Source organism: Musa acuminata, chromosome BXJ2-9, assembly GCF_036884655.1.
Source record: "Musa acuminata AAA Group cultivar baxijiao chromosome BXJ2-9, Cavendish_Baxijiao_AAA, whole genome shotgun sequence".
Taxonomy (NCBI): Eukaryota; Viridiplantae; Streptophyta; class Magnoliopsida; order Zingiberales; family Musaceae; genus Musa; species Musa acuminata.
Genome location: NC_088346.1, coordinates 299,022 through 326,599, shown reverse-complemented (window position 1 = coordinate 326,599; position 27,578 = coordinate 299,022). Strand labels below are relative to the sequence as shown.

The 27,578-nt window shown below is 37.9% G+C and overlaps 4 protein-coding genes across 11 annotated transcripts; 2 read left to right on the top strand and 2 right to left on the bottom strand.

Moving 5' to 3' along the window:
• Positions 1–909: 909 nt before the first annotated feature.
• Positions 910–6,770, bottom strand: LOC135622243 (uncharacterized). Its single transcript, XM_065123903.1, has 4 exons — positions 6,630–6,770; positions 6,153–6,371; positions 5,924–6,067; positions 910–1,296 (listed from the first exon to the last, which is right to left on the bottom strand). Exons 2-4 carry the CDS (start codon positions 6,330–6,332, stop codon positions 1,153–1,155), a joined length of 468 nt encoding a protein of 155 aa, XP_064979975.1. The 5' UTR covers positions 6,333–6,371; positions 6,630–6,770; the 3' UTR covers positions 910–1,152.
• A 20-nt stretch (positions 6,771–6,790) lies between these two features.
• Positions 6,791–10,109, top strand: LOC103996569 (pentatricopeptide repeat-containing protein At4g08210-like). Of its 2 annotated transcripts, none has more exons than XM_065123900.1 (5): positions 6,791–9,073; positions 9,158–9,231; positions 9,347–9,518; positions 9,625–9,712; positions 9,822–10,109. In XM_065123900.1, the coding sequence occupies exon 1, from the start codon at positions 6,791–6,793 to the stop codon at positions 8,951–8,953; it is 2,163 nt and encodes a 720-aa protein (XP_064979972.1). In that variant the 3' UTR covers positions 8,954–9,073; positions 9,158–9,231; positions 9,347–9,518; positions 9,625–9,712; positions 9,822–10,109. The 2 variants fall into 2 exon arrangements, with proteins under 2 accessions (XP_064979972.1, XP_064979971.1); XM_065123899.1 differs by having other exon boundaries at positions 9,612–9,712.
• Positions 10,110–10,660: 551 nt separating this feature from the next.
• On the top strand, positions 10,661–13,046 carry LOC135622242 (uncharacterized). 2 transcript variants are annotated; one of them, XM_065123902.1, is made up of 3 exons: positions 10,661–11,579; positions 12,294–12,525; positions 12,604–13,046. In XM_065123902.1, exons 1-3 carry the CDS (start codon positions 10,982–10,984, stop codon positions 12,884–12,886), a joined length of 1,113 nt encoding a protein of 370 aa, XP_064979974.1. In that variant the 5' UTR covers positions 10,661–10,981; the 3' UTR covers positions 12,887–13,046. The 2 variants fall into 2 exon arrangements, with proteins under 2 accessions (XP_064979974.1, XP_064979973.1); XM_065123901.1 differs by having other exon boundaries at positions 12,294–13,046.
• Positions 13,047–16,382: 3,336 nt separating this feature from the next.
• On the bottom strand, positions 16,383–27,578 carry LOC135622241 (protein trichome berefringence-like 7). 6 transcript variants are annotated; one of them, XM_065123892.1, is made up of 5 exons: positions 27,388–27,576; positions 26,326–27,285; positions 25,775–25,933; positions 21,053–21,330; positions 16,383–16,728 (listed from the first exon to the last, which is right to left on the bottom strand). In XM_065123892.1, exons 2-5 carry the CDS (start codon positions 27,120–27,122, stop codon positions 16,706–16,708), a joined length of 1,257 nt encoding a protein of 418 aa, XP_064979964.1. In that variant the 5' UTR covers positions 27,123–27,285; positions 27,388–27,576; the 3' UTR covers positions 16,383–16,705. The 6 variants fall into 6 exon arrangements, with proteins under 6 accessions (XP_064979964.1, XP_064979967.1, XP_064979968.1 ...); XM_065123895.1 differs by having other exon boundaries at positions 26,326–27,157; XM_065123896.1 differs by having other exon boundaries at positions 27,411–27,576.

The window sequence follows — 27,578 nt, the reverse complement described above, 5'->3', positions numbered from 1 at the left end:
TATAAGTATCTATGACATGCATGCTTAGAGCATCAACAAAGAAGATTAACAGATTAATAAGAGTATCACAATAAATAATTCATAATTAATATGTATTAATCATATGTAAAAAAGCTAACACATCAATCATTCATAATACGTACTTATTCAAACATTTACTCTACTTGCATGTCATAAAATAATAATATTCTAATAAAGAGCATAACATATTTAATGCATATTACATAACCATAACAAGAATCATATCACATTTCACAAGTCACTTTCTCTTTTCTTTTCTTTCGTATTATTTTACGGTACTCCACCATTCATATAGGAAATAAAAATAACTATGAAACTCAAGTATGTACTAAGCTTAGGGAACCAACGCCATCGAATGGACAATATTCTTAAAGTACATTTCTTATAGGATAATAGTACACCACTATTATTTATATAATATTCATGAAAATCAATCCATTTTAATAAAAATGATCTTTCTAATTCTCTTACTAAGACTATTATCAATATATATATATATATATATATATATATATATATATATATATATATATATATATATATATATATATATATAATCTCATAGCCTGTCTTGGTAGACTTAAATGTCAACCCTTCACAGGTTTGAAGATTCACAATCTTTGGAATCTGCAAATAGGATATAAGCCTATGGTAAGAGAACTATTAAGAATCTAATTTGACATTAAATTTATATAATAAATATATAATGCTCAATCAATATACTACTATACATCTTTAAGAAGAATCAAATCATGATTCATGGTTTTTGATACATGACATAAAACTAAATAATTAATTATTAAACTATGTTAAATCTCACAACCCAAGTCATGCAAGCCTTCATCATAGCACATGTCAAATAAAATGAAAAAAACACAAGATTCACCATAGTCAAATAACTCATTAAATGTATGAAAAAAAATACTAATAATATCATGACAATATCAAGTCTTTAGACATTAAATCATAACCTACTTTATTCGTACAGTCTTTAGACACTAAATCATATATTACTTTATTCCTACACAACAACGTACTTAGAACATGGGATGTTAAACCCTACAACAATGTATTTGTTACCAGCATTTAGGTGACGATACTAGTATCAAAAGAAAGATTAGTTAAAACACCTCATAAATTACTTGATGGAGCAAGATACTTGGTATAACGTGCATTTGCCACGATCTTTCTTGTCTTCTTCTTTCGAAGCTCTACATTGACTACCCCAATGGCCTTCCCAGCTCGCAAAATCTTGGCCTCGATCTCAATTTCTTCCTGGTAACCAACCAACCAACCAGACATTTTGCATCAATTACTAAAGCACATAAATCACATAAAGAGTTCAAAGCCAAGGTAGAAATCTAAACTTGCTGCAACTAGTAACAAATCCAGCATAGTTCCTTCCAAAATAGAATAGCTTAATCCAAGAAAAAAAAAATCAGGAGGTAGAAGACTGAAATCAAGAATGTTGAGAGTCATTCACGTGATACAAAATCATGAAGGAATTTCATTTAAATTAAACAACTAAGTTTTTTTATCAAATTTGACAGAATAACCCTCTTACTAATACTGAGTTTCAACTTCAAGAGCACACATCTAATCATACATAGCAAAAATGTTTCTCCTCATATGATTGAAAATAATGGAGCATATTCTTTTCAAAAAACTCAGAGTTGAATTTAAGTCCAAAAAAGCACACCTTATGGACCTCAAGGACAGCCTTTGGTTCTCAAGTAAATCAGATGATTATGGTTTTACCATCTACTAGGTTTTTAAATATCTGGACACTGAAAGCTCTAAAGCTCTGATACTGAGAGAAGATACCAGGAGCAGCACCATACCCAAAGGATAGTGAATAGATGGATCCAACCTTAACAAATTCATCCTAGCTCTTTTCTTAAAGTTATTTGTGAATTAGAAAGTCCGTCTGGTTAGGTGTGACTTTCAGAAAGGCACTTCTAGCTGGATTACACAACTTTATAGCATTTGATTAATTTAAGTGAAATTGGAAGTGGATTTTCAGAAGCTACCTAAAAAAATCTGAAACAACCATAATCCTGATTCTTCTATCCCTTCTCTTTGTCATTCCCTCTCCTCACTTCTAACTCACCCTCCCTCTCTCCTCTCTCACATGCAAGCAGTGTAGTTACTGGTCATTACAATGTGTGACAGAGGACATGCAGCAGATGGAGAGCAGAAAGAGGGCACCTCAGCTGCTACTGCTCTATCCTTTACCAGTGAGGATCATCTGGAATCGTCAAGGATCAATTAATTACAGTTGAGTCCAGCTGATACCAACCAAGTCGAACACAATTTCTGTATCTGCAACTGTCCCATGGTCATGCAAGCACAATAAGAGAAAGTACTGAATAAGCACTATAGCAACATATATGGGGAATTAATTCCTTAAAGGTTGCTTTGGAGGGACTCATTCTAGCTACCTCCTTCATTTGTGCTGAACCAAACAAGCCCCAAACCGTAGTATGCATCATAGTTTCAAAAGCCTTAAACAAAGCCACGAAGCACCACACAAAAATTAATGTAAAAGGTCCAAAATTCTATTGAAAACTACAGATCACAATATATAAAAAAATACCCATCAGAAATCAAAGTATAGAAGTGGTTTACGAGGAACATAAGAACTCTTAATATTGTAGCCATGCCCCATGTATCCACCTCTATCAGTGCATTCAAAAACATCAACACTGTTCTCATGATCACTCGTGAACTTGATTCACAAGTGAGCAGTCAAATCTACAAACAAACGCTAGAGATACATGGTCTGAATGCATGGAATTTAACCTTATAGATCTGCATCAAAGAACATTGGAAGAATTTGGCGCAAAGAAAGAACTGCTATGTGAACATAAATGAAACTTTTGACTTCCCTCCCTGGAAAAATGCGCTTTGGACCACTCTAAATGATATGCAAATACCACTTGTAAGGCCTACAAAACAAGTTAGTTTATACAGGGTTTGGATAAGAAGAACCCTGAACCATATAAGAAAAATAAGAGATTGAGACTCATTAGGATTCACATTCAGCTCCAACAGACAAATTAACTGGGCCAAATGGTCAATCCAAAAAGAAAACATACCAATTGAACTAAAGGGGACAAAAACCACTAAGGGCAATACCAGCAAACCATTGATCAACATAATTCATATATACCTAACCAAATCATGCCAAAACATCTACAAAGTTAAACTTAAATCAGCATACTTCAAACAAACGTAATTCAAGTCTCGATTTCTATAGTACACAATTAAACTAAACTATATACTGAAGCTACATGAATGCATAACCTGTTTTCCACGTAAGTTGTGCAAGTAATCAGCATGTTTCTTAATAAGTCCAGAGATCCTAAAATGAATGTTTTATGTTCAAATCTCCAGCACTGCTTGAAACATGAATTTCCAAATAGACTTGACACAAAAAAACTTGTTCTTCCATGCAAAAAGAATTACACTACTAAAATTTGGACAACATAACCCATGGAACAACTTTGACCAAAAAGAAATTTAATTTTCAAGTAAAAGAAATTTGCATATATGCACTAACACATCAACAATAAAAAAACTCACTAAGACTAACTGCCAACAACTAACATTACATATCAACAGCTAGATACTCAACTAGCTATACATATACTAAACAAGACAATAGAAGAAGAGAATTTCCCATTTCTCACTTTTGTTTGTATGGCAGAGATCAAGACTCTAGAGATCTCTGACGACTCCAGCCAGGTCATCCTGTTCGAGAATTTTGGATTCAACCACCGTGGAACCGTCGCAATTGCTCTATCTGGCGTGTCCATCTCCTCCTCCGTCGCTGCCCCTGTCGTCGACCCCTCTCTCCTCGACCTCAGGCCGCTAGACTCTCTCTTCTTCTAGGACATGGTCCATTATTCCAACAACCAGCCAATTTGCCCTCTCCGGCTCCTAGCACGACGATCTCCGTCTTTAGGATCTCTTCGTCAGTGTCACCACTCCCAGCGGCAACTCTCTTTCTCCCTAGTGGTGAACGACAGCTGTCTTCCTCGATAAATGATGGTTGTTGCATCTTCCTCTCCATCGACATAACGGCAGAGGTGACGTCTCTGCCCCCTGCCCCCCGCCTCCTTCTCCCTACTGTCACGGACAAACTTTTTAACAGGATGTTTGATGTAATGCTTATGTATGTCCGTGTCTTTTGGTATGTTCATGCTTTGTACAGCATGTAGAGGGACGGTCGAAGGCTTAATAGTCTCATTTTAGTTAGGTTGGTGTCCGCTTTAGGCTTATAAATAAAAGGTTGTGTCATGAGGACACGTGTGAGAGATTTTTGATCTGTAATGGACCATTTTAACCCTTTGTTGTGCAACTGTTCAGAGCTTATAAAGTTTGTTTGTAATTTGCATTGTCTATGAAGTGTTTATTCATGGAATGTTTGCTTGTGGATCCCGAATGAGGCGTTTTCTCTAACCCGTTCTCTCTTTTGTGGGTCCTAAGGGACCGTGGGAGGCTTCGAGGAGGCTGACCTTTGCGGACGGACACGCAAGGGTGCCGCACGACTTAGGCAAAACCAGCTAAGTTCGTGACACTACGTCGACGTCTTCACCTCCTCTTCCTTCGGCGGCTGCTCTCTACCGTCGTCAATCTTCCTCACCGGCGGATCGCAGAAGGTGAGCGTCGTCAGAGGCGAGCACAATGAAGAAGCATCTTGCTACTACCATCCTCTAGTCGTGGGCCAATCTTTGTCGAGTTCTCTGGCGCCCAGGTTGCACAGTGCTTGATCTTCGTCGAGTTCTCCAGCGCTCAATCTTTGAGGCCGAGCGCCCGCTACCTCCTCTCAGCCCCCTTGTCCTCGGAGGTGTATAGTGTTGCCAATTTCGACGACCCTCCCGCTGCTCACAGTGCTCCAGAAATCAAGTTGACGAACTTCAACCAAATCACAACATCCGCCTGCCATCTTCCTCAGTACCAATCCAGTGTTCCACTCATGTATGAAACGCATTGTCATCGACTTCCACTTCATTAGAGATCAAGTTGTCAAACATCAACTTATGATCAACTAGCAGACTCCTTCACGAAGCCTCTCGCCCGTAAGATATTTTAGTTATATCGATCTAAGATTGACATCTTTGATAGAAACTTAATCTTGTGGGGGCATGATAGAAGATCATGATAAAGGCACATATAGAACAGCATCCCTGCTTCCTTATATCCTCAATCAATCACAGATTTGAGGATCAATCTCAGATTTAAAGAACTAATATGATTAAATGATTTGAGTGCATGATTAAGAAAAATCTCTCCCTCAAAACTTGTATAAATACTTATCTCCTTCGTGAATAAAATCAATCATTTTCATAACCTATTTCTCAATTCAACACTTTCTACTCCTTACGGCAGACAAGGATTTTTTTATCTGACTATAGATACTTATTTGAATACGTGTCCGAGGTCCCACTAATATAAGATCTCGAGATGGTTGTAGCCTTACCTTTAAAACATCCAAAGAAGTTTTTTCTATGACTCAAACCCTAGTCTTTCAGGTTGCCGTTGAACCCGTTGTATTAAAGGAGCAACGATAATACTTGCTTTCAGAAAAAAAAATTTCCTTTTATCTTTTAACCACATATAATAAAAATTCAAGCAAAGCAAGTCCCAAGAACTTGTTAAACAGAGAGTCCTCTCATCACACAGTCTATACTGCAGCCTTCTCATAAAGATTTACAGTTGAGCACATACTGCAACAAAGGCACAAAACAATCCAGGAGGAAAAAGAAATTTCAACCCCAAACTGAAGGGATCCTTCCCATAAAGAAGGAATCAATCACAAGAGAAGAGTTATAACACCATCAAGTACCAAAATTCTCATAAAAAACGAACAAATTAAGCTTGCGATCGACGAACTTACGTTGGCAAAGGCGGCATCCAAGTAGGAGATTCCGATCTCCATAGGCACACCCCTCGACCGAGCTCCGGCAGTATAGAAGGCAGCGGAGCCGACCAGATCCACCAGGGACGCGGTGGCGCCGCCGTGCAGGAAGTTTCCCGTGTTCTGCAGAGACGTGGGAAAGCGCATCGGATCAAAATAGGAGAAGATTGCAACGGAAAAGGAGGAAACGAAGGGAGGGGTGGCTCACGAGGAGACGTGGAGGAACGGTCATGGAGCATAGAAGGTGGCCGGGCTCGACGAGGTCGACGCGGAGGCCGCGGAGGATGAAGGCGTCGTAGAACTTGGAAGGGAGGGCGTCGAGGGCGGGGGTCGGGAGGATCTCTTCGGCCGCCGCCTCCAGTGATCTCTTCGCGGAGTCCAACGCCATTAGTTCGTCGACAAAGGGGGGAGGAGACGACGGAACGGGCTGTTGGACACCAGTGGTGCATATTGTTATTATTATTATTATTATTATTATTATTATTATTTTAATAGTCGCCAAATTGAAAGCCAACTGCTGTACCCACTTCTCGGCCTACGTACAACAATTCTATACTAAATATATGATAAAAATAATACACATCAAACTATTTCATAGGGGTTTAAATACGATGCACAATATTACCGATGACCCAAGAAATAACTGGTTTCCTTTACAAAATCAGCTATTGAATTAAATATATACTGTGTTCGCGCCCAACGGAACGAGACATGGCGAGCGAGAGATCCAAGTTGATGTCGTCTCGAGACTTCATCTTGGACGTCGTCCGTCCATGGTGCCGCCCCTCGCGTTGCCCATAGAGAAAAGACGTGCCCACGAAGTCGTCGGGGCGTGGAAGTTGGGAGATGCGTTCGATCGGACTACCAAATGCCTTGAATGCAGCCAGGAAATGGAGCTCTTCGGCCACCCGCCCTCTCGGGTTCTTTGGACGGGTCTTGGACGTTGACGCAATCACAAGCGCTTTACGCCACTGTGGTCGAGTCCTGGCCATTCAGGAAGGTATGTCGATCCACTCGCAGCTATTGAAACGGGGCCTCTGTCCCGACGTCCTTATCGCGAATCATCTCATCGATATGTACGGGGCCTCTGGGTTCCTTGATGGCGCACAGAGGCTGTTCGGTGAAATGCCTCACCGGAATGTGGTCTCTTGGACCACCTTGATTTCAGCACAAACTCGTGCTGGCCATCCTGACTTGGCTATCGAAACTTTTACCCGGATGTTGAATCACGGATCTGAAGAACCCAATGGCTATACTTATTCCGCCGCCTTGAAAGCTTGTGCCGTTGTTGGCAATCATGAGTTGGGCAGGTGGATCCACAGACATGTTTTGAACAATCGATTGCAATCAGATGTGGTCCTGATGAACGCTGTTGTTGATATGTACATCAAATGTGGGAGTTTCAGTGAAGCCCGATTTGTGTTTGATGAGCTCTCTCAGGCCAACTCTACCTCATGGAATACGATGATTGCTGGGTATTTCAGAAAAGGCAGCGCATTCGAGGCAGAGAACCTATTTTATCAGTTTTCTAAACCGGATGCCATCTCATACAACACCATGATCTCTGGGTTTGCAGAAATGGAAAGCCCAAAAGCATTAGATTATGTTTATTTGATGCACTCAAAGGGTTTTAAGCTTGACCATTATACGATTCCCTGTGCTCTAAAAATATGTGGGGTCTTAACTTTTTTTAAAATGGGAAAGCAGATTCATAACTACATCATTAAATCTGGTTTTCTCTTCAGATGCTTTATTCTCTCCTCGCTGATTGATATGTACTCCAAATGTGGCCAAATAAATGAGGCAATAAAGCAATATGACGAGTGCATGAACTACAAAGGTCTTACTGACAGATTACCTCTGCTAAATTCCATGTTTTCTGGATTTGTTGCTAACGGATACACTGTACATGCACTTGATCTGATGTCAGAGATCTACAGATCAGGCACTCAGCTTGATCATTTTACCTTTTCAAGTGCTCTACGGCTTTGCATTAACTTACAGAATACGCGAATTGGTCTTCAAGTCCACAGTTTGATCATTATTAGTGGATTCCACAGAAACCATATTGTTGGCAGCAATCTGGTAGATCTTTATTCAAGATGTGGGAATTTAGTAGATGCATTTAGATTGTTTCACGATCTCTCTCACAAGGATGTAATTGCATGGACTGGACTAATCACCGGCTGTTTGCGAGAAGGGTCAAATGAGTTGGTATTTAATCTGTTTAGAGAAGTGATTCGCTTGAAAATCAAGGTGGACCACTTTCTGGTATCAAACATTCTTAAAGCTTGTTCGGTTATTCTGTGGGTTCAAGGTGGCAAACAGGTTCATGCATATATTGTTAAGGGAGGGTTTGAATCAGAAAGCATCACTGTTACTTCGTTAATTGATATGTACTCGAAATGTGGTGAGATTGATGATGGCTTCAAGGTATTTGAGTCTGAAGTTGAAAAGGATACTGTCTGCTGGACTGGGATAATAACTGGATGTGGGAGTAATGGGAAGGCAACAGAAGCACTGAAGTTTTTCCGGGAGATGATAAAAGCAGGGGTGGAACCAAATGAGATCACTTTCCTGAGTGTTCTTTCAGCCTGCAGACATGCCGGCCTGGTTGCAGATTCATGCAGGATTTTCAAGTCCATGGAAGATCGGCATGGCTTGAAACCATGGATAGAGCATTATCATTGCATGATAGACATTTTATGCAGAGCCGGATTGTTTGAAGAGGCTAGGGAGATGATTTCTGTGATGCCTTATCGGCATGATGAAACTGCACATAACTCTTTGCTTAGCAGTTTTCAGATTCATCAAAATTCAGAACTTGGCAAGCTTGCTCAGGTTGACTTGTTTCAATCTATATCATGTGATACATCAGGGTACATTACATTGCCTAATATTTATGCTAGCCAGGGTTTTTCAGATGTTTCAGCTAAGTTTAGAGAGTTAAGCAGAAGAATGAATATTAAGGATGCTGGAAAAAGCTGGGTCCAAGTTAGGACTCAATGATATCTATATCTCGTTGCCATCCTGAATATTGTGGATTGCATTTGTTAGTTCTGGGAAGAATAGACATGTTTAGAAAGCCTGCATTCTGGAACAATGCTTTACCCAAAAGCTCTCAGAAAGGTACAGAATTTTTAAGTCAAACCAAGTAGGTCTTAGTGGAAATTTTTTTTCTTTCAACAAGTATAGAATTTTATATATCTACAGGACGCTTGAATCTTCTGAGGTGTGGAAAGGATAAAGGGTATATCATGGTGATGGCGCGTGGAACAAGTAGACAGGCAAATCATACTCTTGCTGAATATTTTGTTTGCACTAATAATTTCATCTATATGAACACTAGAAATAATGCTATTTTTTCTGGTATTTAGTTTCTAATATCTCTTACCATTGTAGGTTAATAGCCACTCGAGAAATGATGCGAACGAATGGGTATAATTGTCAATCATGCCCAAAGATTTTGACTTGCATAAGAAAAAAGTTTTGGTACTTCACGTGTGGTTGCCAACATTCTCGAGTAGCCTTCGTCAGTTGGAGTTGTCCTACAAACTTTTTGAACATCGAAAAGGTTCTATTTTGTTGCATTTTTCTTCCTTTCCAGAGAATATATTGGCCATGAGCTAAACATGTTCACTGACACCAGAAAATTGTGATCCGTAAGAACATCATTTCAGGGCATCCATGGTGTGAAGCAGGATGCATCTCTTATAATTCCAACATCGGCATCATCGTTTGAATCTTCTGATGTCTATCATGTCTAAGGTACTGTCATTCTCTTGACTGCTTAGTTTTTTCAACATCATCAATGACTTACCCTATGTATTCAACATTTGAACACAAGAAATGAACTGACTGGAAGTACCTGATCCAGGTTTATCAAGTGGGAAACAACTAAACCCCAAGTCTCTGTACAGTCTGGCCGTACTACTGCTGAGGAGAGGTTCCATGAAGAAGATTGTCCGGTTATCATCCCACTACTATATTATCCAGCTTGTCAATGATAGACTTGCCTGCTGGCAGGGATCCTTTTAATCTCAGACTGGTAGGATTATCTTCTTTCGCCGTTGCACTCTCTTAGTGTCTCTTGGATAGCTAAGGTAATCTGGGTAAAATTAAATTGCTATTATTATTTTTTTGGGCAAAATAGTCATTCTTCTAATGGTAAGCACTACATTGCTTGGGAGGGATACTGTCACCCTTCCCTTCCTGAGGACCTACCTAGATGGATTGGGTATTCATGGCTATCATCTTACTAGCTTATCATCCTTCAAGCCAAGAGAGTAAAATTATCTACTAAAATAAAATCAGGACGGAAATATAATTATCTACTAAAATATTTTTAATATAAAAAAAATCAGGACGAAAAAAGAAAAAAAAATAAAGAAAGAAAGAAAACGACCAATCAGTGCATCGAATCTTGTTGCCTATTACAAGCAACAAAAAAGCAAGTTAAAAGAAAGTTTGAAGAAGCCATTGACTGCTTTTGCACGACATCAAGGATCTAAAGATCATACATATCCTCAAGGAAACATACATTATGAATGCTGAAATAAGGACGGCAAGTTGTCACTTTGAATTGAGTAGCTAAACACCAAGTGGCACCTCGGGAATTGATTCCAGGTTTCTAAAGAGGTAGAATTTTTCTGAAAGAAAAGCTTTCTCCCTGCCTGCTTTATTCCCTGTGCTACCCCCCGGTGATGCCTGCAATGAGTAAGCACATGAACTTTAACAGGCAAAGCAGGTCCCATGAGGACCATTCCCTCCCCTCGCACTCTGTTCCATTTTGGATCCCTGAGTTGGATGCAGTTTCCTAGTGTTAACCTGCAGAAAGTTATGTAAGCAGCTCGAAGAAAACTGTAGAATTACCTCCTTTGAAGCTTCACCATTAAAAAAAAATAGTAGCACCCATCACTCCTTGCATCGAAGCCCCTCCTCCTCCCTGACATCACTCCACCATCCACTACAAAGGCATCAGCAGGCCACCACCAGCACTTATTTTGCGGAAGAATAACTCGAGCTTCCCCTTCTCTAATGGCAGCAGAAGCCAGGAGAGCCAGGGAGAAGCAGACCCGGAAGGAAGAAGAGAGAAGCCTCCAACAGGAAGCACAGAGCCCGTTTGCTAAGGGAGCACTTAGAAGCTTCTTCACATGCAAGCATCACCAACCAGGAGAAAGGAACAATGGGCACAGCATGCGGATGGGATGCTCTGGATCTATTTGCAAGCTGAGGGACATGCAGAGGCCAGAGACGATCTTAGCTGAGCCTTGCAAGAAAAATGCCGCAGCATCAGGTGGTGGTAGTGGTAGTGGTAGTGGTAATGATAATGGTGGTGAAGGAACCAAGAAACAGCCCTTGAGTGAGATCAATGGAGTTGTTTCCAAGCCCTCCTCTCATTCTGCTGCTTCTGTGGCTGCCTCCTCTTCTTCTACTTCTTCTGTTGGTGGCTCTTTCAGGCGAATGCATCGTAGGAGGCTTTATGGCTGTTATGAGTGTCACATGGTGGTCGATCCCATAAGTATGCTGTCAAGGGATTCCTCTCTGGGGACGACAATCTGTACCTGCCCTGACTGTGGAGAGATTTTTGTGAAAGCTGAGAGTCTGGAGATTCACCAGGCGGTGAGGCATGCAGGTAGAATGTTCTCTTCCCCTTCTTAGTTTGCATCATTTAATCACTACATTCTCTCTTTCCTTTGTTCCTTTTTCTTTATTTAGCAGTGTTTCTTTTGTTGTCCTTCTCAAGCCTCCTCATCCCTCTTTGCTCAAAATTAGCTGTGAATCTTATAAAAGTCTTGGAAATTGCACCTTTTTTGTTGCTACACAAATTTAAGATCCATGTGATCTCAAAAGTCTGTGTGGAAATTGATGACTGATGATTTAAGAAGAAGCAAAATGTTATTTCCGAACATAAAAAATCTATGAGCTACCTGCCATACTCTTATGAGTTTCTGGGGTTGCCATGCTTGTCATGAAAATGTGCTTTTGAATTCTTAACATAGGAGGTATACAGCATATCTCACAAACACAGCATACTAAATCTTTGCTAATAACTCGATTCGAATTCTGAGGTTCTGGCCTCGACTGCTAGAATGTTGCTAGTTCTCTGTTCATGGAATTTGATCAACTTACTGGCAATGCCCTTATACCTATTTAGGTTCGATTTCCTTTCTTCCCTAGCATCTCAACTATTCTCCTGGAAAGCAAACTATCCATGTATATTTCTAATTTTCTTCGCTTCATCCACCTGTGACCAATCCAGGCATACATATTATCCATGTATATTTACTTTTGGCTATGAAATCAACTTGGTATTTATTTGATCTTTCTACCTTTTTGGCCCCCTCAGTATCAGAATTGGGACCTGAAGACACTAGCAGAAACATAGTTGAGATCATATTCCAATCGAGTTGGCTAAAGAAGCAAACACCAGTTTGCAAAATCGACAGGATCCTAAAGGTCCACAATACCAACAGAACACTGACAAGATTTGAAGATTACCGGGACTCCATAAAGATCAAGGCCAGCAAGCTAGCAAGGAAGCACCCGAGGTGCACCGCAGATGGAAATGAGCTCCTGAGGTTCCACTGCACCACTTTTATGTGCTCCATCGGCCTTGATGGGGCCACTAACTTGTGCAACTCTATCCCCAAGTGCAGCTTGTGCAGCATTGTAAGGGATGGATTCAAGATCGATTCACATGGAAGAATCGGAACGATGGCTACCAGTGGGAGAGCACACGATGCCGCTGACAACGTATCGGATAAGACTGCGATGCTGGTGTGCAGAGTTATAGCTGGCAGGGTGAAGAGGAAACAGGATGATTTGGAGGAGTATGATTCAGCGGCTGGCATGGCAGGAATCTACTCAAATTTGGATGAGCTATTCGTGTTCGATCCTAAAGCTATTCTGCCTTGTTTTGTTGTAATTTACAGGAGCTGATCTCGCATCTTTCTCCATGCTTTTGTCTCTGCTGAAACTTCACAGACCTCTGTGCCTTGCTAATTGAATGATGTAGCATCTGATATTGGTCCAAAAACAAAAGCTGTAATCCGAGTTGCCCTTGGTCAAGTTATCTTCTAATCGAATGACGTACGTAGCATCTGATATTGCTCCAAAAACAAAAGCTGTAATCCAACTTGTGCACAAGGAGCAACCTTATTGTTGAATATTATATGAATACTATATCTCATACGAGACGATGACAGTGGGTCTTTATTTGCATTTAGAGAATCATTATGAAGTTATCTTCTAAACAATGTCGAGACTTTCTACCAAAAACTAGATGGATTGCCTGGTGCACAGTATCCATGATAACTGCAACATGATCAGGCTTGCCGAAAAGAGCACACAGTATCCATGATAACTGCAAGAGAAATATCAACGGTTGCACAAGGTGGAACCGGAAAAAGTGGAGGAAAAGCTAGTGGAATTAGGATTCTTTCGTTGATAAACATCCTCGGAAAAAAGGAAAGACAAATGTCTAAATGAGAATGTTAGAGAACTTTAATTTCCAAGTCAAAAAGACCTGCCTGCGACGAATCCCAAGTCATATATCTTTAGATAACCAAGGAAGGGCCTAAAGCAGATATCGAAGAATTGAGCAGGATGAGGCAGAAGCAGAAACCACATTCAAATTTGAAAGATTCGTTCTACCAAGGTTGCTAATCTAGCTTTACATTTGTGCTCGATTTGGAGTCTAGGTAGTAATCTCCCTGCTGCTCTTACTTCTAGAGACAAGTAAGTGTTTTGTCTTTACCTTTCTTGTTTAGCTTTGGAATACAACGGAAACCAGTCTTTCAAGAAGATTAAAGCATCAGATAGAGGAGCTGCAAAAGAGCCAAGAGACAGACTCCTGGGTTTGCAGGTAGCCTCAAGATAGATGCTTTGCCCCCCTCCCTAGGAAAAGAAAACAAAGATGAGGGTGGGTCATTCTGAAAGCAACATAGCACGACAGAAGCCATAAGCCAGCTGAAGAAGGGTTATCTTTTGGAGGGTAGCAACAAGAGTAACATAGGCCCGATTCCTCGACGCTAAATCACTGGTCGGCAATAACTGGGATCGCATGTATCTATCTATTCTCTTAGATTTGGTTTTAAGAAAGGTTAGATTTGTTTTGGCCCACATGACGAACAACTTCTCGTTTGTCCTATTGTTCTACTCTTTTGACAAAGTATCTCGAGTTTTAGGTGGTCCTTCGACGGTTAATCCATGAGATTATTATTCCCTTGCAAGTGCTAATTGATCAAGTGATAAAAGTTACTTATACGATAGATATTAAATTGGCTGATAATTTTGATAATTCCATCCCTTCTGAAACCTTAATTTGGATAAGGAGCATCGTTAAGCCTTCTAATATGGTGCATGCAAGCACCACATTTCTTTTTTAGCTCATGATTATCATAGCAATAATATATATATATATATTAAGGATCATTTTATGCTAAGATTAATATTGTTTACTACTCTATAGATCGTCTTAAACATGACTAATGGATTAATATCATTGTCTTGCTCTTACTCCGGATGATGAACCTTCTTCACCTAATGCATCCCCAGTATATTATTTTGTTTTTGCTGAAATATAATCAATCTACACTATCCCTCTACAAATATTTTTGAAGTTTGTTATTGATAGCCCCTATAAAAATAATAAAATATAATTTTATTATTTATATTAATGCATAAGCTATAACTCTGTCATTTTGCATCAAAATACATCATGAATCCTCCAAATGAGACAACAAGAATTGGAGCTAAAATCAATCTCCCTTTTTAGTCCTTCGAAACTAATTTCAGTTCATTCTAATTAAATATTTATTTTTGCTAATTGGGTGAGGGTGGATACTAACTTAGATAATTTTTGCATATAATTTCTATAATAACATGTTATCCCAATAAATCTCCTTACCTTAATTACATTAGTCAATCCGAATCAATTTTTGCAAATAAGATTCTTTTCTTAGATACATTAAATTTAAAGAATATTATCTTCTCTAGCTAAAATTCACGCTTGTTAAGCTTTGCATACAATTATCTTTCATTCAAGAAACTCAAATATATTCTTAATATTCTACATATTACTCCTTAGAGTAATATGTAGAATATTATCACAAATATATCTATATACTTCTTGAATACGTTGTTCATTAAGTCTGGTTGGTGCATTTGTTAGACCAAATGGCATTACTAAAAATTTAAAATATACATATTTGATCTTGAAGGCGGTATTAGGAATCTCCTTTTCAATTGATGATACCCTGATCTTAAATCAATTTTTAAAAAATACTAATACACCTTGTACTTAATTAGACAAGTCATCAATTTTAGGAAGTAAGTATTTATTCTTAATATTATTTCAACTCTCTCCGTATAGTCTATGCACAATAGTATCATCCAATCATTTTTTCTTTAGAAATAGGATGGATACGTCCCATGATAATAAAAAAAAAAAAAAAAAAAAAAAAACTAAGATGAATGAATCATTTATCATAATTATATCTTTAACCATTAAGTTTTAGAGGGTCATTCTATTCTATTGTATGAGGTGGTTTGGAAATAGATTCTATAACAAATTCAATCTTCCTACTGAGCGGTAGGTGGTAAACGACGATGATCCTTTAAAATATTTTTAGAAATTTATTTATAATTTCGCTAACGACGAGACAGAGAGTGCACGACAGCGCCAACTTCTCCGACGAGCACTGGAATCGCAACGTGACCGATCCAAGGCAAAACTGGGGCAAGCCACCTTCACCACCACCACCTGAGAGCCAACACAAAGGGAACTCCAGCGGCTCCATCGACTTAACAGAATTGCTCAGTCTTGCCGCCATTCTTCTTCTTCAGTGAGTTTGAAGAGACATGACAATTAGATTCAGCATTAACGGCCCAAGAAAGCAAAGAGAAAAGCAGCTCAAACATTTCACAGAAACCGACTTCAACATAGAAACATCGTTCTCGTAATGCTGCTTAGAAAAGCCTCTCAGGTGAATGAATCATCGAGCTGATAGAACAAAAGGAGAACTTATTGCAATACATCTCTACAAGAACAGGCAGATATGACATAATGCAAATCACATCAATGGGCATTGGCCAACCATTACGTATATATATGCATAGGGTTTCCAACAACCAACAGGATCTAAAAAGCAAAGACGCACAAGTATTTGGAGACTTCTGCTACTTCATGGACATCCTAACAAAGAAAAAAGAAAAAAATACCTACCTGTACGCAGTGAACCTATTAAAAGTTCTTCAAATCCAATTTGCTCGTTTCTAGCTTAGTAAATTGTATCATTGTTGGAGTTGCAAGTCCAAAAGAAAAATAAGCAAATAGGGGCATAACAGCTACAGGTTTGTAGTTTTCATCTTCTATGAAACAGATAACGTAAAGAAGTAATTATAGAAAAAAAAAAAAAAGTTATAACATAGGAAGAGAGAGAAAATAGCCTTTCAGAAGAAATTGAAACATGTTCTCATTACTATGGTTTATTTACCATAGGAATTACATGTAAAACCAAAACTCACATTCTCAATTGTAAAACATCAAGTGTCATTACACACATGTTCCAAGATAATCATTTCCTCTTCCTTTGAGAAAAGAAACCGAACAATATGCTACAAATAAAAGTAACAGTTAAAGAATGGATGAGAACCACGTTCCCTGGCATTCTGCTTCATCTCAGAGACAACCTTGCACTTCCAAAAAGAATAACAAATTATAACAAGGAAAAAAAGAAAAGATCATGATCTGGAACATCATTTTTCCAACTTTCTCCAGCCTGCACATATAAAATAATCAAGAACTTTTAAGCATCACAATTAGTTAGCAAATGACCTACACGGTTTAGTAGCACTAATAACAAAATCATAGTCAACACCACGAAGCCACTGTGCTACCTAGACATTAATCATTATCAACTTATATGTAGTTGTTATTAAGATCAGTTTTAAGTCCCAACCTTATTTAGTAATGGATAAATATGCACGCCATATAACATATAGACTCCTATGATGTATATTATTTACTGACAATATTTTTTTTATTTTTGCTGGCAATAAAATTCTAATTGATATGCGTTTATATTAAGTTAAATTTAAAATTTAAACTTGAGTTTAAGGAAACAGACCCTAGAAGATAAAGATAATAGATTAAGTAGGACCGAGATTAAATATATGAAATGTAAATTTGGTAATACTAAGAAAAGAATTGATGATGTAATTAGGATGAATGGACAATAAGATTTTGTGAGTAAAAGTTTTAGGTATCTTTGATATGTTATTTAACAAAATGAAGAAATTGATGAACATATTTTTCATAAAGCAAAAAAAAATAGTGGTTAAAGCTGCGAGAATTATTGACGGTTATGTGATAATCAGGTGCCCCCTTTAATTAAACAAAAAAGTTTACCAATCGGATCCAAGTACTGGATAATTAGTGAACATCATGTGAAAATACCCTTATGTAGCTGAGATGGAAATGCTGAAGTGAACCAGCAAAGTTACTAAGAAAAAGAATATCTCATTCGTGCGTGCTTAGGTGTAATTTCAATAGAAAATAAAACAAGGATGATTATCTAAGATGGTATAAACATATTCAAAGAATATATGTAGATGTGATCAGATAAATTAAGTTGATTAGTATTAGTAGCACAAGAAAAATAGAGGAGGACTAAGAAAATTTTAAGTGAAACAACAAAAGGAGGTAGAATCCTCATAATTAAACAAGAGACTTTGGTACAGAATTGAATGGTAGAAAAAATCTAGTCAGCCTCAAACAGTTAGGACATTACAATTTGTTATTAATATTGTTACTGTTGTAGAATCCACCAAGGACTGCCAAACCGCTTGAAATTATATGAAACGGGTGCTACTTACCGACCAGCCCAACAACAAAGCTTTAATGCCACAATGAAGATTCATAATCAATGTTGGAATGGATCGAAGCAGCAGAGAACCAAGGGGATCCTTTACTTGATGAGGTAGAAGATCATCTACGTCCTTCTCGTTTTATCACCGAGACAATATAAGAAGCGGAACAACATCCCTAGTAGGAAGAAGATCCCCTTCGGTCAAAACGTGACGGAAGGAGCTGAACATCCTCGAGTCAGACTACTCGAGGTCATGACACCCAACAGTCACAATCGTCCGCCCAGTGTGCAAAAGCAAAGGGGAAGGCAATAGCATCAGTCGAACCATTAGAAAAAATCTGAGTCGGGTGACGAGACACCTTCTCAATCACATTCAACAACCTGCTCGGTCCGTAGACATACCAGTGACGTGGACAGTAGTATCTCAACCATCAATGGTGGCGACGGTGAGGAGTCGATCTACTCAGTTTTCGATTAATACATATACCGAGCAGCATTTTATGCATGCCACCTAAGATTCATATCATGAAGATCGAGGTAGTCATCATGTTTACACACGAAAAGGGAAGGGAAAGGCAATTGATGATTTTGAGCAAATGCAATAGACCCTATACAATGTAGACATAAAGTGGAGCTCATTGTATTCCTATATTATGGATTATCTTACAGCCAACAATACGATGATAGTTGGTCCTTTTTCGAGGTAGATAGGTTTTATAATACGAAGCAACAGGACAATGGCAAAAGTAGAAGTTTCAGCGTTCTCCAACGTTCGCACCAATACATGCCACAATCATACTTGCTTGAGGAGTCGCCTCGAACACATTTAGTTCACAACAATTAGGCTACAATCGTCACTACATTGATAAACCAATGGCATACGGTTTGTCAATATACCATGTCGTGGAATCAATTTCAGGATTGGGTCCAACAAACATATCATATTGATATATAAATATATAAGATCAAGGACCCCGATCCATTGCTTGTTGACTCCCACTGTTCATTTTGGCGGTAGAACTAAGTATATCCATCGACCAATCCATTTATTGCTTGATTTATTTGAATCTTAAAGTTTTAACTCATAATCTAACAATTTAAGTCATATCTTTGTTGAATCTTAAAGTTTTAAACTCGTAATCTAACAATTTAAGTCATATCTTTGTAGAAAATTGAATATCACTGGAAAAAAGGTTTGAAACGTGCCGCAAAGCTACTTAAAGCCCGAAAAAGATATATGCCGCTATCCCTTCCTAATTTAGATTATTTTTTATGAAATTAAACTAAATTTTCATTTAGTTCCAAATTAAAAACCCTAATCTATGTTTTTCCTACTTTTCAGGTATTTTCAAGGTTTTTTGGAGATTTTTTGGTGCCATCAACATGTCCTGTTGTACCGACACACGACACGCCAATACAGGGCAGTATGTGTCGCACATTGGTCGGTAGGCACGAGAAGTCGAACCTTGGTCTAAAACACTTTAAACTTATATATTTGTACCCACATATGATTGTGACATTTATCCATGTACTGTTTCCATTTTTGGAGGATTTTAAAAGAATTAAAATTTTGAATTTTATAGAAATATTATTTTTGGAAGAAGAGGAAGGGGGGGGGGGGGGGGGAGTGGGGGGAGGGAGGGAGGCGGGGGAGAGAGAGAGAGGAGGATGCAGTGGAGGAAGAGGAGAGTGAGGAGGCGAAGGTGGGCGAGGACGGGTGGAGGTGGAGGCGAAGGAGGATAAGGGTAATTTGGGGTGCACATATATAGAATAAATCAGTTAAATTATTAAGAACGCACCAAACTGGTTTAACAAAAAAGAACCAAATCATGAATTTTTTTCCTTCTTTCCTATACTAATATGCTGCATGGATGTTGCAAGTGTTGACAGTAAGCCATGGCCTCGGCTTGCTGCAACAATTTGGTTTTTTTTTTCCATTGGTCTAGATTGCCACCGCAAGCCACTCATATGTTGCATGTTTAGCACGCTATGACAGATCCTTTCTCTCCTTTTTTTTCTTTTTCAATCTATCATACACCCAAAAATCTGATCAAGATCTTATAAACAATTATCTTTATGACATCATTCAAAATTCAAACCAGACAAAATATAAATTTCTCAAAGTATTCTAAATCATGACTTATGAATATATCTAGATCCAAGATGTTCATCAAATCATGGATCCATAAAAAATATTCATGGATCAACTCATATATTTCTATGATAGGCTAATGACCTACATGCTCTGATGATTAATAAAAAACTTTTTACAGAATATGATCTTATCCTCCCTCCAAAGCTGTTCTCAGGTTCCTAACACAAATCCATCAACTAGTGGATTCCTCTTTTAAGGCATAGAGATAGCTCACACAATGATATTTTGATGTATGATGAGTAGCAATGGATTTCCTTTTGATGATAGAGAGCTATAGAGAGAGAGAGAGAGAAAAGAAAAGAGATAATAATAGGAAAATAATTATAAAAAAAGGATAACAACCAGACTTGCTTTGGCTCAAGAAGCAAAACTCCTAGGATGAAGGCCTCGCACCTCCGCATGTCTCACAATTGGACGATGAAATCATACCAAAGGAAACATAATTGTGATCTCACACTACTAACACATAAGGTGGGAAAAAAACATGATTCATTGATTTATCTCTCATTGATGCATTATAATATTCTAGCCCCTTTTTACAGGCCAAGTACAAGAAAAGAAAAAGAGAAAAATTTATAATTACATCACATCAAATATATGATTTGATTTTCCCTTCGAAGAAAATAACATTCTTGATTAATATACTTTCATCCTCGTAGATATCAATTTTCATAAAATCTTCCATCAGGATTTGGAATCTTCAATCACAATCATAATATGACTTTTTTCAAATTCTTCTCACATTTTCTTCTTCCTTGAGTAAACTCGGTTACTAGATCAGAATTATTCAGTATGCTGCCATGTGGTAACTTATGATATGCAAAAATAACCTCTAAAGTAATCAAATTTATTTAAATAAGAGACAGATAAGATTGATTCCGTGTCATATTTATAGATTATACTACTTAAGAAACCCTAGAATTCCTTCTTGCAAGAAATCTTAGGATTCTGATTTTTACAAATAAGCCCTTCATAAAACATAATTATATGTACATCCTTAAGTAGAATATGGGGACACATATTAACTAAAATGATATAACAGGAACCAAAAACTCAAATTGCAGCATGTGAGAAACTCACCCTTTTTGAGCAGACAGGAGAATACAAGTTCATTCCAAGCATCTGGGACTCCAGGGAGACACCAATGGCTGCAATCGACAATAGTAGAAGGGTGGCTCCAAGTGCCAATATGGGCATCACTCCTAAAAGCCCCCATTGAAGTTACATTAAGAACAGCGATAGGGACTGTCATCCTTTCTACTACCTCAGCTATGATATCTGCAAACTCACTTTTGTCATTCACTTCGGCCTCAGACAAGGGCTGCTGTGTTACTTCACAGACCTTCTCGTATGAGCCACTGTAACACCAAATGTGCAGATTTTAAATTGTAAATTTTGAGAACAATACAAGGAAAATCAATGATGCACCTTTAAATGTACATTTAAATATAGAATACGTGATTGACACGATGGGACATAGTATCCAGTAGCATTGTCAAAAAGAAGGAAATGTGGTTCATGTCAAGTTCGAGAAATGAACACCAGAAGAAATTATTACTTTCAACTGGTTGAACTCCATTGCAGTAATTCCTTTAAATCTTAGATGGACACAAAAAGTACCGAGAACCATGGGTAACAACCTACTGGTTTACAAATCCATGGTCGTCTTCCTACTGTTTATAGAAACTGTGGCCACGATTTCAGGGATTTATGAAAACTTGTGCGCTAGATACAACCGACAATTGCATGCTTTATGGAGGTTGAATTCTGATTGAGTGAAATAAAAACCAACAAATATATTTCAAGAGTGAAGGGGAACTCAAAAGCATTCTGATCTCCACAAAAACAGTAGCACAAGTTCAATGGGGCAAATGTCTTGGGCAGAAAAGTAGCTTTGCCAACACCAAATGTTAAACCAGAAGGACCAAGGATAACCAAGATGGATTAGTACAGAATAATACCATATATCTAGGATGCCATAATTTACTTCCAGGTTTAGGTAACTTAGTTGCAACATGGGCCCCAGATGGATATATGAGTTTGATCTGATAAGCAGACAGCAAGAATGGAACATAAGTTTTTGCTTACAGCAAAGGCATGAATTATTTTATACCAAAATCATACATGTACAATGAAGATCAACAATGATAATGCTAAAATTGCATATCTAGACTTCTTTCAAAACTTTATAATGAAGTATGACTATATTTTTCAACATTTAGTATTGCTCATCTAAAAATATGCATACACCAACAATTATTTTGAACCCATGCTTTATGGGCTCAGCCAATTTGGTAGTTTTGGTAAGTTCTAATCATGAATACCAATTCTTTTTCTTTCTCCTTCTTTTATCTATTTGAGGTCTGCCAGATCAGCCATGATCCTCAAGAAATTAGCTGTAAGACAGTCAAGTTTTGTTAATACTAGACAAGTCTGATAGGTTATAACTTATATCAGAATCCAAAATCAAGGATTATTGTTCTACAACACATGGCATGCTAGCACCTTTATGGGACATTACAATTCTGTGTCATCTAGGTAAGAAGACACTATTGCCAACCAGCACGAGACAAATGCTATCCTAGCCATACGTTGGCAACCTCCAACACGAATTGGCATGGTGCAAGCTAGGACCTGGCTAGTGTTGTGTTTGCCAATATGTTTCTGTATGGTACATTTTGATTGTGCCAGCATATTCCAATTGCCAAGATATCTCTTAACTGAAGATTTATTACTTTTTTTTTCTTAAAAAACATGTTGTCATTTTGAGAGTGGCCAAACCATGATCTGACCGATGTGAGCCAACCTATATTTAAGTAATATAATCAACCAGAATTTGTATGTGAACTTGCTCAAAAGCTACCTATATGTCTTTTCAGCATGACTTCAAGTATGACACTACTACTATTTGCTACAATATCTACAATCAAATGTTTTAGATTGCTTTTTAGATGGTAGAGCATGACGACAATTAAAAAAAAAGAAATGTCAATGAAATCATTACCGAATGAATAAGCACACCCCAACTCTAAATTTCAGTGAGGATAAGCTACAATTGCCAATATGGAATTGCACCAATCTATTAACAACTAATATACCTTATGTTGTCAAACTTACCATGCTTATGCATGGATGAACTCACTAATTGAAAATATTTATCTTCTTTGTTAGATTAGTAATAATCAAGGTATCTAGAACTGTCATGGCAGATGGATGAAAAATAACACTCGATCCCAAGATTATTATGTTTTAATACTTAATCTCAGGATTAATATGGTTTATTTCGGTGAAGCATTCATATCTGGGCAGTGACTTGTTCAAACCGATTAAAATGGTTGCCATGTGAACTAAAAATCTTTCAAAGGACAACTTTTCTTGGGAATGTAAGATTTTGATAATCTATGTCAAGCTAAAAAAATCTAATATCATATTTATGGATCAAATCAAGATTCTATTAGCTTCAAAAAAATTATTATCCTGAAATTCATTATAACTTAAAGAACTTACTACAAAGAATATATAGTTTAAATTATACTATGTCCCAAATCAAGCTAGTAAAAATTTTTGCTATTGTGAGATTCACATAATTGATTAAAAGCCTTATCTTGAATGCATAAGTATGTGCCCTAATTCCATCATAGGTGTTGGGGGTACAGTCTGGGCTACCATATGACATCCATGCAATGCATATGGCGTTGAGCTTGAGATCTTGGATGCAGACCTTTGATCATTATCCCCATCCACAGGTGTCAACTCTTGGTTGGCTGAATCCAACACCTATTTAAAATTCCCTTAGAGTAACCATGACCATATAAAGGATAGAATGTGACCTTTGTATCTCTTTCTTTTCCTCTCCTTCTTTAACTTGTTTATTATATTTTGACCATCTGCTAAATTGACCATTGAAGGGAACTTTGCTGGAGCAAATTCTGATGCCCTGCTGGTCTTCTTATAGACCATAAAATCAGCAAGGAACTCACATTAGCACATGGGAATCACAAAATAAAACCTAGGTTTCCACCCTAGCCTCCAGCTTGGTAATCACCAGAAAACTATTCACAACATTTTATATATAAATACTTACACGCATGGCTAAAATTTTTATGAATAAAATTTTGTTTCTTTATGCTCAATGACCTTAGTCATCTTCCCTTTCTCTATGACAAGCATTTTTTTAGCTTTTAACTAATTTCACAGTTTTTGGCCCTTGTCTTTTCAACTTATCTCAAAACTTTAGCTGCTGTTTGGATTAATAGCTCTCTAAATTTGTGACAAATTTAATATAAGATTAAAGTGTAGTTTGTACTATCATACTTGTCTGTCTTGTGTCAATTTACTGACAAACAAAGAGGACATTGTTGTAGCTAATGGTTCCCTTTGTCAAGTGTCTTTGACTAAGACAGCTCTAGAGATGATTTGGGATGGATCGCAAGGTGTACCACAAGGTGAATTCCAAAGCCGAAAGGATTTCTACATCAATTTGAAGAGGTCATGAGCTTTACTTAATCAAACTCAGAACATTCTACTCAAACTGTGATTATAAGCTAAAACAAGAAAAGGTAGATTTTTTCCCATTTCAAGGCATGAGGAGGACCCATAGAAAGAGTAGGCTTGGCCTAGTTAGTCCTACTCTCATTTGGAAATAGGTTGATCAAACCTACACTCGATGTCATTGGCTTATTAAGCTTTCAAAAAAGGGTTATCAGCCAAGGAGGAATGAGAGGATTGATCTTAGTAGCACTAGGACTTAGGTACTTAGTTTTCAATGGAGGACGATCATTATAGATATTTTTTGTTATAATCTTTTGATTTATATCTCTAGCTGTACTGAACTTTTAAATAATTAAATTTAGGTAAGAAAAGATTCTTATATTCTTAATGCCGAGAGTCAAACTTTAATTAATTGGTAGGCGACAAAATAAGATTTAATTACAATAAAAAGAGCCATAGAATTCAAGTTATTGTTACTAGTATTGACTGAAAAAAAATTTATTTTTGCTGTTATATGCATTAAATTAATGATCATGTATTGAATAATGCACTGTCATCCACCAGTACCCCTATATTATTCTCTTTCATGTTGCTTTTGTCTCATTAGACTTGGACTCTTTCCTCTCCCCTACTCCAAGATTATCTTGATTCTCTTGGTAATATGTATCTTCTTTATCTTCATTATGAATTTGTTGCTTGTTGTTTTTCTAATAGAATATTGCCTCACTAGAACCATGATGATAATTCTTAACATTATATTTTCTTATTTAATTATATATCTAACTTGAACTTGGAATATTTCTAGATCTATTTGTCAAAATAAAATTATGCCAGATTCAATCTGATTAAATTACAGTTGAAGATGCTAAAATGCTCTCAATTTAACATCTCTAACCATCAAACCTATTCAAGATTGTCCTTTCTTACTTTCTGTGAGCAATATATCAAATTCCACTAGAGGCCCCAATTGCATTCTGTGACGTGCATAAATTTTCCTGAAGGCAAATTCCAAAAAGAAAGTGACTGTTCATGTCTACAGAATAACATACAAATATAGGAGGGAAGATGAATTAGAAATGGTTAACTAATTCAGCAAGAAAAATAAAAGTCCACGTATTTCACAAGCTCCATCTGACCAGCAACCTTTATCAAACAAAACTTGAAAATATACTATTATTATTATAGGTACTTGCTCATGCAAAATGCTGAAATTAAAAATTACCAAAGGAAATCATTTCTAGTTCATTAGGAAATGCAGCCAAGCCAGCTATTAGGCTCGACTACTTAATCAGATGAGGTATAAATAGATACCTCCAATGGGAGGGCTCATAAGTCCGAAAGAAGACATGAGTTCTATTTGTGTCAACCATTGTCTCGACCCAAGAAGCCCAGGTGTTTAAAGCAACTCTAAATGCAGAATTGATGGACATTCCAAGCTTCAGGGTTCCACCAATCTGGAAATAGCAACCCCTGAGAAAAAGACCATTCAAAATCCAGTATTAACACAAGAAAAGGACAGAAGATTTGTTCTAAATGCCAATATGCATTAACTCTATAATGATATTACTCGAACTCAAAGCGCATAGGGAGTAGAGATTGCACATAAATATTCCCTTTGAAGTCCAAATTCCTCTGCATCATTTAAGGCCACCAAAATTCCAGCATATGGAAGGAGTTAATTTTGCTAAACTATGATGACAATGAATTTATGAAAGCTATAAGATGGTGATGACAGAGCTATCATAGACATTCTTCGACTTTCATTGTTAAAAAGCTTTAATGTTGTTCTGAATACAACACTAATTTACATGTCTAATACAACTATAACTTATGGACATGAAGGGAAAATTTAAATGATTTACATGTCAAAGAGTTTGCTTGAAGTCCACCAATGACCAGAGTTGAATATAAGTACATCTGAATCAACCCACTTCCTGCTTATGTCATCCATCTTGTCCAGCTGTAGTGTTGTCCGAACCCGTTTTGGCCCATGTCTAGGTGGAAAGCCTTGCTGTACAAGAAACACCGAGCGGAAAAACTCTATGCTCAAATTGAACGATTGGAATTGGACACCTAAGAAGCGAATCGTTTTCGAGATCTGATTACTATTGACTTCATAAACAGTCTTGGGATCCTGCACTCCAGTCATGAGCATGCATATTAGAGACTCCCACTGTGTGCGACTCATTGAATCACCCACAAAGACTACCCTTTTCCCTCTCAGCCTTTCCAAGATGTCATGCACATTGAATTTAGGTACATTACATTGCCGTGGCTGCCACCTCCACTTAAGATAGTCGATATCCTTCCTCCCATTTGCCAAGCAGTTAAACCCCCTTTCAGCAAATGGACATTCCGAACTATTGTACAGAGGGTACGAACTATCCGGCACCCAACTACCATCAAAGACATTACAAACATTAGCGTCACCGATTAATCCTGCAACAGAATTCTCACTGTCAAAGTATTGGAAAACATAGAGATAGACGATGCATCCAACGACGAGAACGAGAGAGGCCAGACAGAAGGCTACTACGAGATCACTGATTGAAGGTCTCGGCGCCACCCACGACTTCCTGCGAACAGAAACCCTAGGTCTGCTCGCAATTCTAGGGGTCAATCGAACCGACATCCTCCTACTAAAACCACCACTCTCCATTTCATGCACCGGTAATTGAAGTCAAAGAATTCCTCCTGCGAAAAACCATCCCACCTTTCAGCAGCATATCAAGACGAATCTCAGGAAGTAAGATATCCCGCAGTCCCATCCAAGATCAGCAAAACGGCAACCAAATTACAAGCGATTGATGCCAAACCAACATCTAGGAGCAACAAAGAAGAAAGATGATATTTTTCTCATTGAAAAGCTTCAAACTTGATCTTGGCCGACAAAAGAACTACGAATTTGGATCAAAGAACAAGACCTCCACTAGATCGCAAAACTCACTGGTGCAAATCGAGCCAGAGACGGGATTCAAACCAGATTCTTGTTTACTCCCAAAGCTCACTCCCCTCATTAAAAGCCCAAATTCCAGCTCGAGATCTCCTTCCGACGGCTTCTTTCGCGCGGCGGAGTACTCAATAGGTCGACCGTCTGCGAGAGGTGACGACGTTG

Coding starts and splice junctions, on each gene's coding strand:
- LOC135622243 (XM_065123903.1), bottom strand. CDS start 6,332: ATGGCGTTGGACTCCGCGAAGAGATCACTGGAGGCGGCGGCCGAAGAG. Junction 6,068..6,152: donor CCGTTCCTCCACGTCTCCTC/GTGAGCCACCCC, acceptor ACGTCTCTGCAG/AACACGGGAAACTTCCTGCA. Junction 1,297..5,923: donor TGGATGCCGCCTTTGCCAAC/GTAAGTTCGTCG, acceptor GTTGGTTACCAG/GAAGAAATTGAGATCGAGGC.
- LOC103996569 (XM_065123900.1), top strand. CDS start 6,791: ATGCGTTCGATCGGACTACCAAATGCCTTGAATGCAGCCAGGAAATGG.
- LOC135622242 (XM_065123901.1), top strand. CDS start 10,982: ATGGCAGCAGAAGCCAGGAGAGCCAGGGAGAAGCAGACCCGGAAGGAA. Junction 11,580..12,293: donor CCAGGCGGTGAGGCATGCAG/GTAGAATGTTCT, acceptor TGGCCCCCTCAG/TATCAGAATTGGGACCTGAA.
- LOC135622241 (XM_065123892.1), bottom strand. CDS start 27,122: ATGGAGAGTGGTGGTTTTAGTAGGAGGATGTCGGTTCGATTGACCCCT. Junction 21,331..25,774: donor TATGAGCCCTCCCATTGGAG/GTATCTATTTAT, acceptor TTGGTGTTACAG/TGGCTCATACGAGAAGGTCT. Junction 16,729..21,052: donor CTCCTGTCTGCTCAAAAAGG/GTGAGTTTCTCA, acceptor TTATATGTGCAG/GCTGGAGAAAGTTGGAAAAA.